General features: G+C 39.8%; 1 protein-coding gene across 1 annotated transcript in view; it reads left to right on the top strand.

Moving 5' to 3' along the window:
- The window catches only part of jarid2b (jumonji and AT-rich interaction domain containing 2b), a 112,621-nt gene that overhangs the window by 50,995 nt on the left and 41,925 nt on the right, over positions 1 to 19,701 (top strand). The window contains exons 2-3 of the mRNA XM_008422063.3: positions 1,479 to 1,605; positions 12,076 to 12,202. Coding sequence (XP_008420285.1) covers positions 1,479 to 1,605; positions 12,076 to 12,202 — 254 coding nt within the window. The remainder of the gene's footprint in view (positions 1 to 1,478; positions 1,606 to 12,075; positions 12,203 to 19,701) is intronic.

Genomic DNA, 19,701 nt, shown 5'->3' with positions numbered 1-19,701 from the left:
AACGTAACTGCATCCAAGTTCGTGGCAGCAACAAGACTAAATGTTTTCTTTTTTTTTTTGTTCTCTATTACTGTAACATTTTTATCTTGTAATTACATCAGCTGGAAGTTCTCATTTGAGTTACAGGTCTCGAATGTGTTTAGTCAGTTCTGATGTCGCCCCGATATCTGGAAGCTTTACAGCGGAGCCTATAGCAGAGATTTGAGTCAACCGGACTATCAGAAGGCTGTTTTGTTTCTTCATATCTGCCTCTTGCGTGGCATTTGACTCACACAGAAGACGTGTTTTGCAGAGATGAGTTGGCATGATCAGAATTTGCGACGATTTCAAATAAACGGCGCGCTCTAGCTCTCAAAATGCGTTCTCTCCTCAATGTTATGAGAAGCGAACGCAAGACGCGCCCTTGCGTCTCGTTTTGAGAAAATCTGCTTCCAATCATAATTTTTATTTATTTTTTTTGCTAATAACTCTTTGTTGCATGCGTCCGAATTGAATTTCCTTTAGTCATTAGTGTTGTTAAACACCAAACAGATCAGAGTCAGAGAATTGGGAATAAGGGAGAGTAGAAATATTGTCATTGCCGTTTGATGCTCTCCGAAGACCCTTTCATAGCTGAGCTCGCTCCAGCTGGATTGTTTTCTAATGAGCTGTTAAAACTCAACAAGACAAGTAGGTTTTTTTTAAGTAATTTGTAGCATTTTAAATGCTTTGCTGTTCAGTATGTTTGATTCAAACTGGGGTAAAAAAATAAAAATAAAAAATAAAGTTCAAAGTTGCATTATGCATTTTTCATTTGCTGTCTAACTTTTTATCATTGTAGCACACTGCAATCATTGCATTACGGACGGGATGTAATCCTTTACACCTTATGCTAATGCATTACTCTGTCATGTTATGCTAATGTACCACTCTATAGCCAGAGATGAGGAATCGTATATAAAGGCTTTCTCCGGCAGACTCAAACTTTGTATTTTAATCTTGTGCAAAGCTTTCATAATGGCTTCTATATGATATCTTTATGTGCCCTATATTTTATTCCTTTCTTGGCAGACTAATGCATAATGCAATTTCCATATTGCTGCTAACTGGCTGCAGTCCTTGTAAGCAAATATTTTTCTCGTCTCATTATATTGTTTACAGAGTGTATAGTTGCTGCATTTCTGCGTAGCTTTCTTGGCACTGAGCTGGATTCTTGCAGCCTGGGCTGTTTTGTCAAGGCCTCGGTTGGCCTGTGAGCATTTCCTGACCTTCACCTCAAGTCACATTTTTCCTGCAGCCCAGCAGCAAAACAAAAGAGCACGCAGTATAAATGACGTGTTTTTATTGGAGTAATTCATGTCCACTGTCGCAAGTGGTCTTCATGCGTGCGGAAACTTATGTAATGCTGATGTGAATAAATAGGAAGCTTAAGGTTGAGGCTTTGGTTTCTTTTAGTCATTCATGCTGACCTGTTTTCCTTTCCATGTATTCGTTCACAGGATGACAGCGATGGGATCCCGTGGTCGGAAGAACGGGTGATGCGAAAGGTGCTTTACCTCTCCCTGAAGGAATTTAGGACTGCACAGAAACGGCAGCTGGATGGTGATGGCACCACGAACCTGAATGGTGAGTTTAGAGCCATTAATTAAACTATGGTTGTTTTGTGGGAGGGGGATTGTTTTTGTTCCATTTTATTTAGATGGATGGAGATGGTGGCAGAGACTCTATGGTGTCTCGGCTCATTTATAACGATGGTCACAAACGGTCAGTTCGAGGCCCGTATTATATTTCCATTTCATTCCTTCTTTCTCCCCTTTCATACCTGCAAACAAACCGGTGACTCACACTGTTGCTTTTCGGTTTACTTTTCTCGCAAATTAAAGTTTTGACGAGTTATTTGGATAAATATTTGTAAAAGTGCTCAAATCTGTTAAGTAATAATAAATATTGTTCTGAGTGTTCTATAGCCCTTTTTGACTCCATTTCAATTAAATGTGGTTCTGATTCGCTTTGGGCCAGTCGACCTGCAAGACATGAGATTATAGCTTCTAACCAAAACAAACAATTCCACTGGAGTCAAACGAACACATTTCACTGAGGTCCTCTAAAAGTACAAATTGTTCCCGAATGAAAGCAGTGTCCTCGGCGACACCAATGTCGGTTAACAGATTCTCACTAGGAACTATCTAATTACTACTCGCAGGAAAAATGCTCTGCCTTTTTTTTTTTTTTGTGCAGCATTCCTTTTTTGAAGCATTAAACTGCTGCTTTTCTAGTTTCTTTTAGCAGCTAGCTGTGCTCCTGAACTACGGCAGCCTTGCGTCTAATCCAGAAAAAGCTTAAGTTCAGTCTCAGCCGTTTAAATCTTCAAATAACCAATTTTCCATGCAGTAAGCTTTAAGTAGGTTAAAAAAAATGTTTTAAATCTCCAGTTCACAAAGTGAAAAATAACACAAAGCAACCAAAGTGTGAAAGACGGGGAAATGACCAGCCCCCAATGCAAACTTGCTCAAACAAGATGCTTCTTGCAGCTTGCAAGAACTCTGAGCAAAAAAACATGCGGCGCAGGGCAGAACGATGAGCCTCAGTGACACTTATTTATAGATGAGAGCTTTGATTGGCCAGCCAGCTGGAGACGGGCAGGACCCAGTCTGTCGTCAGAAGTGATTAAATCTAGGAACAGTAATTATTATGCTCGCCGTAATGGACAATGCCTAAAATCTACTCGTTCTATAGCATAGCTAAAGCCATTGTCACACGCTCCCTCCCAGTTAAATTTGTAATGAGGTGAAACCCATATTGTGGTGAGCGGAGATAATCTACACACAAAGAGCTGAACTAAGATCCAAACATGAGTGTCTTAGATCAAAGCCGGAGCAGGAGATTTCAGTCTGTTGCTTCCCCTTTAGCCCAGATCCTGCAGATACACAGTTTTCCTTTTCCTCGGAGTCAAATGAGGACTTGAAACAATAAAATTCAATTATGAAATGTAACTAACCCAAAGCTGGAAACTTGCCCTTTTACTCTGACAAAAGCTAAACACTCTGCGGAAGGATTTTGGGAAGTAAATGTTAGGTTTTTGTTCGATGTTCTTGGAACACACGATTGAGAAATCTTACCCACCTTTTATTGTGGGGGGGGATTGGGTTGGAAAGTTGCAGTCTTTACTGGTACAATGTGTTATCCTCAAAGGACCCTCTGAGCTCAAACTGTTTTAAGGTTGTTTTTTTTTATGTTGTTTTCTCATCAGCTAGCAACTCTGTTCAGTGCCACAGACATGAAAGCATGCGTCTACGTGGTGTTAATCCTTTCCAGCTTGGACATTTACACTCACTCCAGGGACAAGACTTATTAAAACGTGCGCTCACAGGAACTTAGACGAGAGTTTAATATTTAAAATTGCTTACATCGTCAGGAACTCGGCTCCATGTGGAAGCCTGCTGCTTTCACTCTTATGTGGGGGTGGGTTTGGGAGGGATTCGGTGTGTTTTGGTGTGTAAACCTGAAACGGCTCAAAAATGGCGAGAGCACAAGAAGAAAGAGCTTTCTGTGAAACACGTAGCCGAGATGACTTTGTTGTTTTTGTTCTTTGTTGACCTCGGTGTTTCTGTACCGAAAATCCCTCCGTCAGTCAGCAGCAGAGATTTGAACTCGTCTTTTAGCTACTCTCCTCAAGTCGGATGCAGAAAGAAAGAAAGAAAGAGGAATTGCTGACAGATGGCAGCAAGTCTTCCAGCTATTCCATTAGCAGACATGGAGACAGACGGATAAGAAGGGGATTTTGAAATATGTCAGAATTCTTATTTTTTATTTTTATTTTTTATAACTCTAGCTTCCTTTTTCTTTCAGTATTTTATTTTTCACACCTTCCTTTATTCACCATGTACCCATACCGGCTGCCCTCCTCCCTTCCTCGTGACAGCTAACTCTCATATTTGCCATTCAGGACCTTTTAAGCCTCTGCGGGTGGCTGACCTTATCGCCTGAATAAAAATGACTCATTAAAAAGCGTTGGCGGCCCGTCGCACCGAGGGGTAACGACAGCAGCCCCACGCCGACACAAAAGGGGGAGCTGGTGCTGAATAGACGGGGGACCCCGCTGCTTTAGAGCACCCAGGGTTAGCGTGGCTTCAGGAGGCAGCGTGAGCAGCACAGTTTCTCCATCTCTCATGCACATTGTGGTGAAACTGTCAGCCATTTTGGAGGATCATGCTCAGCATGCTCTACATCCTGAATGGGCAGCTCCTGCTGTTTTAGAGAACCGCGGGTTAGAGTGTCTGGACTCGTGTTGAGGCCAGACATGTGCTGCTGGTTTTAGTCTTGCACAGATATAATTGCAAAAACTAATAGCAGCCCAGACCTTGCTTGATTCTACATAATAAACCTCAGTCAGAAGTTATTTTATTTTTGCTGTATCATGTGATGTCACAGATCAATTTTCTGTGTTAACCATTTCTCCATTTCTCTGTGTTAAACAGTTTTTGGAAAACTCGTTCAAACAATAACTATCATGAGTAAGTGAAACCAAGCCATATGTTGATCTTAAAAAAATACAGATTTTAATAATTTGAATCAGATAGGAATTTAGAAAATCACCTAGTCCCCTTAATTATGCTTCTTTTTTTTTTTCCCCGAAAGACTTGTGATTTGTGTCTTTATGATTTCTTAGTTTAGAAAATGCTGCGTTTGAAACCAAATTCAGCTTCATTATAGTCCAGGATATTCTTTAAAAGCTAATTTGCTTTTATGCTTTATAGAGGAAAGCTTTCAAAGAGTATTAATTGAGCATTAAGAAAGGAGAGTTCCTTTACAAATGACTACATTCCTTACATAACCCTGATTTTTGTCGCTGAGATTTGCTTATGAAATGTGTCTGTCGGTTTTATGCATCAGTCTCCCCACCCACCCATCTTTCTCTTTGTCTACAGCTAGCAATCACACCATCTTCCCAGCCTCGTCACCTTTCCCTGTCGGCAGTTTTCCGTCTCCATCACACTTCCTGCCACTCGTACTCATTCCCTGCATTATTTAACAAATGACATTATGCCCTTTTTGCATCCCATCCACTAATTCGCCCGAGCATCCTCTCTCCCATCCACATGGCTCCGCTCCTTTTTCTCCTCCCCTATTTTCCTCTTTTCATTTGTCCTTCCGTTTTTCTCTCCCCTGATACGGGGTTTCATTACACATCAATAGGACTCCGGTTACTGCTATCTCTGCCAGCTCCTGTCTCCTGGCAGTCTCCTCGATTATGTTTATCCAAAACCTCATTCTCTTCTCTATAGCCTCTTCTACCTCCTGCTTCCTTCATCCGTCTACGTCTTCGTTTTTCCCCCCGTCCTGTTTTGTCCTTTCCATCCTCTGCCCCATCTGTCTTAACTATCGTTACTGTCATCCAAAGCGTCCCTCCCTCTTTCTCCATTTGTTCTCCATCTTCACTGTTCTTTTCCTCTGCTATGTGTATTTTTTAACTCTTTCTCTCGTGTTTCTCCAGCCGTTTGCATCTTTTTATGTAGCAACGTTCCCACCTCTCCGTATCTGTCTGCCGTATTTTTCCTGACGTCTCCTCTCCGATCCTTTCCTCCCTCTCCATTTTCCTAAGTGCTATTGATGGAGGAGCTGGCTGTTGGCCAAACACAAGGAGGTGCAGAGGAGAAGGCTCTCCATTCGCCCATTTCTCTGGCTTGTCTTCTTTCGTTCTTTTCCTGTCTGTCTGCATGTCTCTGGACTTGCTGTTCTGACCATTTTTAGATACTCCATTCCCATTCCCTTCATCAGTCAGTCTGCTCTGTTTGTCTGCATTTCCTGTGCCACCAGCTTGCACGGCCAGAGTGGCAGCTGTGGCAGCTAAAACTCTGTGTCGGACCACTATTCATCTTTCTGGTGATGGCATCACAGTACAGAGGACAGATAAAAGTATGCTAGCACAGAGGGGGGAATGAATAACTGTAACTTAATACCTGAGTGAGGGCAAGTTTTGCCAATCTATCATGCAGAGGGAGAGAGATTGCATCTGTTCCGTCCTTGCTTGTTCTGTCAATGAAAAACGATTAAAAAAAAAAGCGTGGAGTCATTACAGGAAACCATCTTTGACTTTGATGCTTCAGATTTAGCTTTGAACCGGTGCAAAACAGATGTCATGTTTCTGAACTCCATTGCCTGGCTTCGGTAAATTGTCGTACTTTGTTGTCCTACAATCTTGTAAGAAACGGCAATATATTTTCAGTTTGAGCTTCTGCTTTAAAAAAACAATGTGTGGGAAAGGATTCTGTGTAGGGCTTTTTCTCAGAATTACTCCTCTCCTTGTGTGCCATTTTAACAACATTCTGGTTCAAGAATCACTTGAACCAAGAGCACACTAGAGAGTTTTAGATGCTCTTGTTGAGTAAAGGGGGAATTGGGGATGAAAGTGATGTTTGAGTGTGAATTATACAGAACATGCATTAACATATTATTCATCAAAGGAGAATAAAATGTTGTTATATTAATAATTACATGTATTGTCTGTCGTTTACACCTGCTAATGAGGCCCATTCATTGAAGATGTGAATGTTTGAACAGGAAGGCATTGACGTGTGAATAGTTTTCTTTTTTTTTTTTTTTTTGCTTCTCCCTCTGCGGTTGCAACTGGGATGCTTTTATATTTTCATCTTTTTTTTGTATTTTTCAAGAAATTTGTCATTTGGAAATTAAAGAGTAAATCTTTCTTAATTTAGAGCAAATTATTCTCAGGGTTGAATAATACATTGCTCTCCCACAAATCTCTGCTCCCAATCTAAAAACGTACGGGGGTTGCTGAAATTCGCTCTGTCTCTTAAAAGTTTGATGTCTCTTATTCAAATTCTGCTCATCGTGTCCAAACATCCTCTGCCTTACATTCTTTGCATTCTTAGCTATGTTGTGTGTGTGCAACTGGCAGTAGTGTGAAAATGACTGACATTCTTTGTTTCCAAGAGAGCGCAAAGAAAACCAATGACAAAAGGCGCAGGAGTAAGATGAAACGATAGCTTCGCAAGAAACGTTGGATATGAGCTTAGAAAAAATATTTTTCAAAAGGAGGAGGGCATATTTTTAAGAAAAAGAAATGTTTTGAGTGAAAATTGGTGATAGGCAATAGAAGATTTACAAGAGTTTGTCAAGAAACTGGAAATGATGATGACTATGACGAGACTTAAAATGCACCAAAACCGATAATAAATGTGATTTTTATACGTGAGCTGAAACATGTTTGCGCTTTAAATGGAGCTGCAAAAAGGTTTCAGTTTACAATCAATATCTTGCTAGAAAGTTTTTTTGGTTTTTTTTGCCCGTAATCCATAATTTTCCACAATTCTTAAGGACGTTTTATATTTAGTTTATGCATAGTTATAAAAATGTAATTATGAATATTTCTTGTAGGTTTTTCATATTGCTCCTTAGAAATCGGGTTTTGAAAGTTATCAAAACCAATCACTACCGGAGAAATGTTTTATCCATATTACCCATACTGTTTCTTTTTCAAAATAAGAAAATTGCAAGCATGATATTTAGATGAATCTAGTGGTAGGCTGAAATTTATCGACTTGAAGTGCTTTACATAATGTTGCAACAATTATTAGTTATATATATTTATATCTTAGTGTGCTAAGAAGTGCAATAAAGAACCAAAAGGTCACGTTTTGCACCCAATTAATGTGTATTCAAAGCCGTAACAAACCAGTTTTAGTTCTGGTTATTCACAGAAATGGGGTACTCTGTCTTGTTCTGCTATGTACCCTTCTTAACTTCCTTCTGCTCTCTCGAGACTGTGAGGTGAGTCTAACACAGGGACGGGCGTAGTTAAGCACACCTAAATCTAAGTCTGATTAGCCCCTGCTTCTGGGATTGCTCGCTGGCATCATATCTCTGCTCCAGGACGCAAAAAGGTTGGCACCAGGCTCTCCCTACGCTTAACTATCCCCAGTTCTCTGCTTTCCCCGGGATTCCCAGGTCTGCCTCTCAAACGGGCACTCATGTGCAACCAGCATATGTCAAACAACTCTTTGGAGAATGGGAGGAAATGGATGGACGGATGTCGAGGATGGAAGAGAAGAGCGGGCTGTCGAAATGGGCCAATTCTTGTTTGTTTGTGTTCTCTCGGGACGCCATGTGTCAGTCATTTTGTGAGCACAATTAAACTTAATGAGCTGTTTTGCTTTTGCTCTGATGTATATTGGCGAAACACTGTCCAGAGGCAGAGGGGAGACTGTTTACACACCATGATCAGATGAGTTTTAATGATGCACCTCAAAATTTTTACAAAATTTCCTGCTTATTAAAGAGCTTTTATGTTTTCCTTTAGTTGGCTGGCACATTGAATCACTGTAGAAAATTCACTTAGATGCACACGCATAACCTTTTGAGTCCAAAGATGGTTTATTTAATAGTTTCCTCACTGGAAAAATGTTAATTGGTTGGCTCGCGAGCCTTTTCTGCAGCATGCGCTCTCTTTTTATTCGTGGGCATCACGTTAAATGACATTTACATAACATCTGCATAAAAATTTGATCTGGACAGCTTCCAACTTGGCATTCACCTCTCACACTCTGCCTTTTTGGCTGTCATAGCAGCGAGATATGAGCTAGTAGATGTACCCTAAAATGACTAAGGCATTGAAAAAGGAAGCTGACAAAACATTAACAGCTGGTTTCATGGGTGAAATAATGTAGTTCATGAACTTTAAAGCCTGTATCCATTTTGTAAATTTTGTAAAGAGCTACTTTAAAGAACCAAAAAATATAGATACATTATAATGTATCTACATTTTTTACATTTTATAATTGCCTTCTCTTGTCCAGCGGATAATGAAACATAGGCTTCATTAGGCTTCACACTACAAATCTACTATATATATTTGTATAATATAGAATTTTTAATCACTTGTCACAGTCGATTTAAAATCAGCAAAATGTTTACTATATCACTGGTTTTGAGAGTAACATACTTCTTTTTATCCATCTTATAGTATGCATATCTAAAGCCATTAATTAATTTCTTTTGGACTAGTCGTCACTGTTTAAAAAGGGTAAACTATGGCAATACCTTTGTCTGTTTTCTGCATCTCTTTTTTTTTTGCCGTCCAGTATTATAATTCACATGAAACGTGCTTGAGCGCCTGCAGTTTATTTTAGCTATAATTCCACATTGGCATGTCATGAAAATATCATTTCGCAGTTGCCAAATTCCTTTAAACAACTTTAATAGAAACTGGTGATTCACAAAAGGTTAGCGAATCTTTTTGTGCCAAGTGCGAATTGTAGAGGGATGATTCACCTTGACGTATAGACTTAGTGGCTCTTTGGCGCAAACATAAAACATTTTGTGCGATGCAATAAACTTACTCATCGCCCGGGTTCTTCTTAACACTCTGACCGCAACGATGTATCTGATGACTATACCTCCGCTTTCAGGTACTGACCTGCCCTGCGTGCGTGTGAGCAAACCAAATGGAGTTTATGCAGTAATGAGAAAAGTGTGTGAGTTCATTCAGCCCAAACTGGAGATGTAACTGTTAAATCATATGTCTGAGATGTTTTTACACTCTCAACAATCATTCATCTTCCTTCTGTCGCCGGCTGTCATTTGATCTCGCTGCTTCCCTTCCCATCTATCAGGTGAAAACAATGCCCAGACTTGTTCACCAATTGCAACTCTGACAGGACATCATATAAGTCATACTCATCCCGACCTTTGCCTTTGACTCATGCTGTTGGTGAGGGCTGAATTAATATTAGTTAGCAGTAGAGAGTGAGAGACCTAATGAAACATTTATCTGTTGAATGAAATTAAGTTGGCATGTTGGTGGTAACCTCTCTTGCTAAGTATCGGTGACGTAAAAAAAGACACATTCTATTATTGAGATGTTGGTGATCGAACAAGATTGAGTTTCAGGGGTGGGAGCCAGTGAGTCATTGCTGGTCTTTGCTAAGCGAACGTGAACAGGTTAGAACCGTCATTGCCTTAGTCAAGTCGGATACGTTTTCTGCAGAGAGAGAGCCTGTATGTATGTAATCTAATACCTTCCTGTTGCAGGTACAGTAAAGTTACTGACTCTTAACATGTTGAAGTTCCAGCATTTCTAACATCAAGACTCGGTATCCTTCTGTTTTTCCTGTAAATCTCCCTCATAAAAAAAAAAGGGAAAAAATAAAAAATAAATAAATATATATTTCAGAATAACACCTTTGCCTCTGACTTGCTAGGTGAAAATCTTTACCTGGACATAGATGACATGCTAACTGAGTTTTAAACTTCCAGCAGAACCTCATATTTTTTGATTCTCAGCCATGACTATAGAGTGACCATATATCAGAATATCACTTATTTTGATGTCACATCTCTAAGATCCCACAATCCAAAACCTTTTCCGATTTTCACTCCGTGTCCGGAGTGAAAGGTTCTCTTCAGGTTTATAAATGTACATGGAATAATGAATCTAAAAAATGTAAACTACCTATCAATGTAGTTTGTGTTTAGGGTCAGGGGAAGCGGTCGGTATGAGGCGAGTTAATAAAAGTGTTGGCATCAGGGTAGATGGGCAAAAGGACTCCAAAAACCTCACTGATGGCATTCATACCAGATGTCTGAAACCAGCTCAGCATAGTACTTTTTATCAGGAGGCGTTCTCCAGTGCCAGGAGTATCTGGGGTGTTACTCTTTCAGGTGATGATTGTATCTCATGTCCATAGTTGAGCTGTTGAAGTACAGGCAGCCCGGCAGTTTAAGAGCGTAACCTTTTGACTTGATGCGAAACCAGTCTTTTCTACTCAACCTATCCAATTTGTGATCCATTCAACAGTTTCTGTGTCATGGCTCAAGAACACACGGCTTAATAAACTCCTATACTTGAGTCACACGCTGACCTCCAAATGAAAGCCTCGACCTAAGACATGGGAAGCATGACGTATCCCGGGTATGTCATACTTGGCTGTAAACTATTCCAGTTAATTGAAGACGCAAACAGAACTACATCTCCTGCATAAAACAAAGATGAGGCACGAAGGTTCCCAAACTGGATTTGCAACAACTACACCTTTAGATCCCCATCCATGAACACGACGGCAAGAATCGGAGACCAGCGTTGGTGCTGGGAGTGAAAAGCCTGCACCGGGAACAAGCTTGACGTTGTGTTAAGGTTATAGCTCATGCTTTGGTGATGCAGGGACCGGATGACCTTTATAAATGCATCCATGGGATATTATCACACACTATGATACCCCAGAAATTCTCAACACGTCCTATGTTGTTGTTTTTTTCTCACACTGTGTCTTCCTGAATCAGACGGGCTTCTAAAACCGACACATTCCAAGATCTGCCCCAGAGAAAATTACCTCTGATTACTATTAACTTCCACTCTTCTTTGACCTGATTTAAATTTCCTGCGCCTCTTGTTGCTTTTGATTTAGAAATCTGTCTGGAGTCTTGTTTTGTTTGAGTGAGCTACTTGCTAAATATTTAATCGTGACTCTCTGTCGGGTTTTCTGAAAATTTCATGTCTGGCAGAAGCTGTCCTTTTCTCACACTGCCTCTGGCTTGTTTTCTCCTCAATTTATCATCCTAGGGAGCCCATCACCTCTATTCCGCTCTTAAGAAAAAGGAAGTTGATTTTCCTTTTCTCTAAAATTGATCCCTGAGAAGCTGCAAAATGTATAGTGGGACATGAAATGAAGTGCTTTCAGCTTGCCTCACGAGCTCAGTTTGTTTTGAACTGTTTATGGCTCATTTGTGCTTTCTTTCCGTTGTTCTCTTTCAATCATTGTCATTCCCATGTTCTCTTCTCTGCACTGTCGGCTAAAACAGATTTACCATAATCTCATCAAAAGCGATGTTTACTGCCCCCCTCTCGCATTATTGCATCATTTCAAAGAGTTTAAAAAAAGAGCTTTATTAACCCTGACAGAGTAAAATTATGAAAATGCCATTTATTCCACAAAGACTTGATATTTCTTTTAAAAGAATATATCGGTGCAGGAAAAAGACTGATAAAGAATTATGTTAGCAATATAAGTTTAAATGATTTCATCGAGTGGATGTTGAGGGAGGCTTGGGTGTAACTATTTTTGTGCTTCTCGTCTCCAGGTTCTCTTGCCAATGGGCAGCTGAATGGCTCGGTGTCGAAGGGCTGCCACAAAGAAGATGGGTCCTTGCGCTCTCAGGGCCTCCATGGGAGCAACAAATATGGCGAGGACAGTCCTGCAAAAAAGAGGTCGGTCGTTTCTTAATGGCTTTCCTTCTGTCTACACCATAAATACAAGATAATGTCTGCATTGTCTGGGCAGTGGTTCATTAAAGCTAGCTTCAGATAAATCTATTTTTATTACTGTAGTGTTTATATTTTTTCCAAAATAAAGCAATGTGAAAGCTTGCTGAAAGCAAAGTGCATTCCATCACCGATTAACATTGTTGGGGAGGAATTTTTGGCTCACTCATCATTCCAACATTACTTCAGTTCATTAATCTGTTCAGACTTTTAGTCTATGCTCGGTTCTCTTAAGCGGCACTTTAATAGACTTGTGCACGGCGACGGCTTGATACTTTCCTTTCCAGCCTCCCTGTTGTAGATATTCTCCTGCGTTTGTGATCAGCCGATTTAGACAAAGCTTCAACCAACTTGACTCTGGCTTACTTTAGTACATGGATGACTGATTCATCCATGCAAGGTACATGGATGCTGTGGATATAAAAGGCTCAGGATCGGTAGGCTGAAATCATCAACCCTCCACCACTGTGTTCCACAGTTGCTGCGAGGTGTCGGTGCTGACCTGGTGTCTGATTTTCACTGAAGATGGTTTGGAGAATGATTTTTGTAGCTTCTGCTTCTCAGCCTTTTTTCCATGAATGTGCAACTCTTATGGTTGGATCTATTTAGCTTAAACTGACTTCAGTGAAAAACTTGAAACCAGGATCCCTCAGCTTCTCATTATTTTTCACAAACGCCGCTTATCGTTCTTTTTTTCCCCACCTTCCAGCCACACTTTCTGCGTGCAATTTATTATCTCCTTCTCATCCTAACTCCTGTAAATCCTATGTTACAACATCCCCAGCAAAATCGATGCAAAAATGTTTTACTGCTACGCCGATCATTTCACTGATTTATAAACCAATCCTGCGCACTCTCCTTGTCATATCTCGCTTCTCTATCTCACTTGATTTGTGTCTTTTCTTCCTTCTTCATCAGTGTTTTAAATTAAAATGTTTTGGAAAACCGCTTTCTATTTAACAGCAGAATGAGGGAGTCGACCCAGAAGGGTAAATGGCTCAAACGGAATCGAAAGAACTGTGAGCTGATGTTTAAGAGCAAATTAATTTCAATCATTTATAATTAGCCTCTGAAAAGATTGTTGCTGAGTGTTTGCGAATACAGTACAATACGCTGTTAATTTCCAGGCTGCGTATTTGTATTAATGTATTTTTGTTTTAATGGTAGTCATGCGATGCGTAAAATAATTGAAATTGGTCGTAGAAGGTAGTGATTTCTCAAAAATCTGTGGAAAATGTGAAGCTTTCAGCTCGACGATGACAATCTGAGAAATGGGATTTACTGTAAATTATGTTTCATAGGATGCAAAACAGAATTAAAACAGCTACTGTGCCTTAATGCTGGCGTTTCCCTTCACGTCCACGTAGCCATGCAACCGGATTTTTCTACTGTTTACCCCTCAACAAGGCTACAGTGGGTGGCGTGGGTGGGTGTGTGTTAATGTAGACGATGTGCGGGTGTGTGTGTGTGTTGCGGTGCCTCCCGCACATTGACAGGGCGTCCAAACATCAGGGTAAAGCTGGACGGGGGCGAACAGGCGGGGGGAGAGTGGGACTTGTGGGCGAGGAGGGGGCTGGACCGCAGCAGATGTCTCCCTGTAATGAGCATACAGGCTCCATTCACTGCGTGTCAAGCACCTGCTCGAGTCCTCCGAGCTGTCATTTGATACCGACGCTACGAAATCTCAGCGTGGTCGTTGCAACTTGTAGGTCCTACCTGGCTGCGAAACAGGCGTCCACAGGGCCGGCCGGCGATGCGCTTCAGGAGGAAACCGAAATGAAAAAGGCCCTTTTGGGGTTTCAAATTTATAAAAATGACTAAAACCTTGACGGCTGAATGAATTAAAGAGCGAAGAAGGCACGAAAGTGGAGAAATTATTTAAGGTTTAGAAAGTAAGACAGTAAGAGAGATGTACTGTTTTCTAGGGTTCCATAAAAATTTTGAGCCTTTTCAATGATGATTTATTCTTTTTCCAAGAAAAAAACATGGGCCACTCAGAGTCAAACCAACCTGCTTTTGTAGCCATTAGCAAGCTTTTAGCATCTATGTGCCTAGAAATTTGAATCTCTCTATTAGACATGGTTGGTTTTTTTTAGGGATTGTTCACAGTTTTGGCTCTGTAGCTGGTGATTATAGGTGACATTAGGGAATTTGGAGTCTTTATTATTCCAACACTTTGTTTAATCCAACTCTAACGCAGGCAGTGAAGCAGACCCACAGCGTGGCGCTAAAACCGACAGGCTTGCACCAAAATGAGTGCGTGTGTAAATATTTGACTGAGTTTTGACCACGTATGGATAAAATTAATCCACTGATATCTTTCAGAAATTGTTTTGTTTTGTTTGTCCATCAAAATGATTAGCTGTAAATAAAGATGTCTGTGTGTGAACTCAAGATTACCGACTGCAGCAACCAAGCTTTTTTTTTAGTAATTGTTAGGCTTAAATGACTAGCAAAGCTAAAATTAGGCCCGTCTTTACTCAGGAAGGAAAATTATTTTCTCTGATTTTGAAAGCCGGTATTCCTCTGCTTTGTGTACAGTTCAGCTGCAGACCAGCTCATTGTTGTTGTTTTTTTCTTTACTTTGCTTCACACAAATAGATGAAAACAAGACAGAATAGAAAAGCTTTCTGTCTCCATACAAAACACAAGTCTGGTCAGACATTGGTATTGCCTTATGCCCTCTTTAAATAGCTTTATTCAGGCGTTGTGTATGAAGGATGACTCTGCTGCTGTGGTATAGGAGCTGCTTCTGAACAGGACCAACTGTGATTATGCCAGGGGCTTATTCATCTGGCAGTGGCCTATCTATGGCTTATCTGTGTCCAGCTCTGAGTGAAAAAGAAAAACTTTTTGTTTTTTTGTGGGGAAGATGAAGGGATCAAGAGTAGACTGCTGGGTGGGGCAGCATGGAGAGACAGAGGAACAGGTGCGAGTGATTTTTGGCAGGAAGCAACCTCCCCCCCCTTTATAAGTCTTTGAGATCAACTTTGTGTTTGCCTTCCCATGCTCCAAAAAAGACTGGCGGCAGTCACTCCTAGACATGCCAGCTCATTGTAGCCCTCTCGCCACCATCACTTTATTCTCCAAATGGGGTTTTCCTGCCAAGCTTTGGCCCTCCAAACACACATCCATCAGCTAACACCATATTTCGCCATGGTTTACTGACCCAGTTAAAGCCCAGCTCGAATCCCCCCCTCCCCAGTATTAAAATCAAGTTGGAATCTGTCAGTGAAAAGGCCTACTTTTACTTAAAATGTATTTTATTGGCATTCCCCATACATTATGTGAGTCACGAAATGCACAGCTTTTAAAGGAAATGCCTCTCCAAATAGGAGTCATAATTTTCACACTTAGTCATCATCTGAGAAATGAAATGAGTCAGTTTTCAGCTATATTTATTGGTATCTTAATTACATCTCACTGCTCTCAAAGGATATGGCAAAATTTAGTTTAAGCTGAATTCATTGAAGATCTGAAAACATCTATGCAGTTTAATTTCTTGTAAAGATTTGCGGTTTGAATGTCGAGTAAAGCGGCCAAAGGTTTGGCAGATTTGAAATACACAAGTCGTTGTCAAAGCTGGTTTCAGGTCTGCAGCATTTAAGCAAATGGTTTTAAGTTGACTGTCTTTGACCAGTGACTGAAAGGTTAAATACCGGGAAAAAAAAAATTCTTGTTCTTAAATGCATCGAAGCTGAAATCTCCCACTTCTACCTCATGCTTAAATGCCTCAGACAAAACATCCTGTTCTTGTCCAGACTTTAGAGAAAACCAAATAAGTGTCTGAGACATCCTTTCAGTTTCTGTTTGTCTCAACATTGGTACATTTACTTAGAAAATTGCAGCACTTTTTTTTTTACTGTTAGTTCTGCTTTGGATGCATTTAATTGCTGAATTTAAACGGAGTATGCACAACAGTTTTGTGTTGGAGATCTAATTATAAGAAGTGTCTTTCAGTTTTTTTTTTATAAATTAAATAAAGCTTTGATCTTCCGGTGCTAATTTTGGCCAAGCTGTTATTAGTTTCATATTATGAGCGAAGGTGATTTCACACTGTGTGAGGGAAATTATAGTCATCATAAAACTGTTTTACTATTAATTCAAAATAAAAAACTAAATTGTGCCAGAGTTCACATTTTAAATTGCCTTTAGCATCTTAGCACTGCACCTTTTAGCAGTTTGTGCAGCTAGAATTACAAAAACCATATCCTCCGTTTGCATTTCTAAGTAAAGATTAATCTTTATCTCGACTAAGACTTCCAAAGGGTTGTCTACGTTTTCCAATGAAATGCTCTTGTCCACTTAAGGCCTTGCTGTCTCCTTCATCCTGTATGCATTATAGTCACCAGAACAACATTGTGTAACTTTAAGTTGCAGTTCCTTTAGCTCATTTGTTTTAGCGGTTTAGGGTTCATCAAATCCCGAATTAGAAGAACGGCGCCGTTTTAAAGCAACTCGTCTGATCTTAAAGAAGGATTTCAGACTTTTTTGAGGTCTGGTAAAAGTGTGCCTGGAGTGTGATTGTGCAGATCACAAGTTGAGTGGCCCTCTTAGACTTCTTAACTTGTTTGCTGCGTTGCCTCACTCTTTTTCTTTCCTTTCTCACTTCACTGAACCCCACTTTTGGCTCTCTTTGAATCTCTTCTCTCTGTTGTCTGTGCCAAGACACACACTCAGCTGCTGCGGCTTGTTTTGTTTCAACTTAATGAATGCCAAGAGCGAGCGCGCCGCGCACACATACACACACACACACACACACACACACGCATACGCACACTTGTCTAGCATAACCAATGACTCTTGTCAGTGATGCATAATCACCGATTCCATTTATGAAGGATTACGTGCATGTACCGTGTATGGACGCACACAAACACACACTGCGAGTGTGTTTTAAGGCCAGTAATGGCCTTAATGCGACTATTGATTTCTTTTAGCTGGCATTGCATGAAAAGTATATATAGCACAACCTTGCTGTAGTACCAACACCTAATGGATAAAAGAATACAAAGCAGATAGATGATGTAAAACACTAACACTAATGTGTTTCATACAGATTAGTTCTTCATATACTGCGACGGATACGTAGAACAAAGCAGAATCACACGTGGACTCGTCTGATGGGCAATTTAAACACTTGGGTTTCTTTCTGAAAATGGAATCACCAACAAATATTGTCTCTGCTTATTCCACAGCAGTTTAAAAAAGGCTTTTGTAAGTTGTTTGTTTACTCTTTTACTCTCCCAATGATTTGCACATTTGTGTTTGTCTCCAAAACCTCAAACCAAAGAACACTTTGGAAGGAAAACTAAAGAAAATAACAAATTTGTTTAATGCGCCACTCAATCTAAACCCCATATACTGTAGGTTGTTTTTTTTATGTTTTATTGTAATAACAGAGACATTAGGTGGTAAAAGCAAGGTTACAAAATCAAAGGTTTGTTTTATAGCCGGGCATTTGTGTAATTTAACTGTACAGCTCATTTTAAAACTTTGACTGTTTTTTCCTCCTCGTACCCTCTGCTGTGGATGTCTTCTATTTGCACAAATGACCTTCATTTGAGTTGCTTGGCAGGCTTGTTCTCCTTTGAAACCAGAGCAGTGTTTGCCGACACACACATGCTTGAATTTATTTTAATTTTGGGTCAGCTGCACAACATTTAGCTTCTCAGTTTGTACTTTCCTCAAAACAAACTTTAACGTGGTTTTCCGTCCTGTTTAATGCAGGGTCGTGCAATCAGCGTGGTCACAAAATTCAGGGCTGCTCGCAGTCACCTGCAGATGGATGCAGGGAGCATACAGGGGCTTGGTCCAGAATTCAGCAACAGTCTCAGTAAATTTATTGTAAATACTCGCACTGTCATCTTGAAGTCAGTAATGACGCATTTTTTCCTCTTCAGACAAAATAAAAAGCAAAAAATAAGTATTTTTTTTATTTCCCTGGAGACGTCAAGCTTGAACGTCTGCATTTTTCCCTTTTAGGGTAGTTCTGGTCACGGCATTTATCAGAAGTGCAGGACATTAGCATTTGTGACAATAAGAACAATGTTGAACTTCTTTCTGACCTAATATAGCATTTATATATTCAGACATCAGCTTAATCTGTTTTCAAGATGTCTTTTCTCTTTATCTCCTTATCTGCGCTCATCATTTACTTCAGTCAAAGTGGGAGTGGGGGGCAAGGTTACATTTACATACACACAGGCCTGTTTATACCTTTTATTTGCAGTGAATGTCAACCTTTTGATGCTTCCACACATTCAAGTCTACAGTTGGGTAACACAAAGCGATCAACAATGAATTCTTTACATTTTTATATACATCAAACTCATTTTGGTCATTTCTTTGAACCAAAGTTTTGGCCAGAAATGTGAAAACTATGTTTGAAGATGAATCCCTCTCATTTTTGGAGGAAGAAATTATGTCATTTAAGACCATTTTTATGTATAATAACCTAAATCTAAGTAATGGCCTTTTTTGAAGAAAAACAAAAACAGCTTTTAATTAATTAAACATGTAGAGAGCATATTGGGCAGTTATATGTGAAAACAAGTAGATCACCATGACATTTATACACTTCCTCTTCAAATTCAGATTTTTACTTTATTTTTTAATTATTCTGTTAATAGTTTTTTTTTTTTTATTCCACTTTCTACAGTTTTGTAAGGTTGCAATTTTGTGTTCACAGTGTGTAATATGAGCATTTCATCATAGTTGATGGACACCATGTTGAAAAATGTATACAAAGTATTTAAAAAGTACCAGGAGCTGAAATTATTGTCAATTGGAGACATTAATAACAAAAAAATGCAAATAAATATATTCTGTTTTCTACAATCTTTCATTTTAACAATTCAAATTTAAACGATCAGTAGAAATAACAATAATGAGTGTTTCAAATTACTTTTCACTTCAGGTAATTTTTATGCTAATGATTTTGGCAGTATTCTCTTTTTTTTGTTTTTTTTTTTGTTTCGCTCTATTCATTGTCACATATTACCTCATGAATAAATTGCCACCAATTTGACCTCAAAGCAGCAGGAATCGCTGACTAATAACAGTTTATTTGTTTCCGATGTGCATATGCTCAGTGTATATTTGACTCGGGTCAATAGGTCAGCTCTTTGCATGTGTGATGGGCACAGGGGTTGCTGGGTCAATTCACCGCAGCGCCATTTCTCCCTTTTAATCTATAGGGACAGAAGAGCTACAAACACGTTGAAATAGTGCGGCGGTCATGCTCGTCGTCCATGTTTTGCTATACCTTGCTTTGTAATTGTTGCTCCAAAACAATATTTGCATATTTTCGCCAATTTACCCACATTTAACACCCTCTTGTATACATTGTGTTTTCTAAAAACACAGCAAGCTTAAGGAAACTCGTGTACCGGCCGGTTTATGTATGGGTTTGATCCGAGGAGAGAAGGCAATATAAATTTACA

The sequence above is a fragment of the Poecilia reticulata genome, chromosome 11 (genome assembly GCF_904066995.2).
Source record: "Poecilia reticulata chromosome 11, P_reticulata-male-v2, whole genome shotgun sequence".
In the NCBI taxonomy this organism is placed as follows: domain Eukaryota; kingdom Metazoa; phylum Chordata; class Actinopteri; order Cyprinodontiformes; family Poeciliidae; genus Poecilia; species Poecilia reticulata.
Note: the sequence above shows the minus strand (reverse complement) of the source record. Positions and strands in the feature narration are given on the sequence as shown.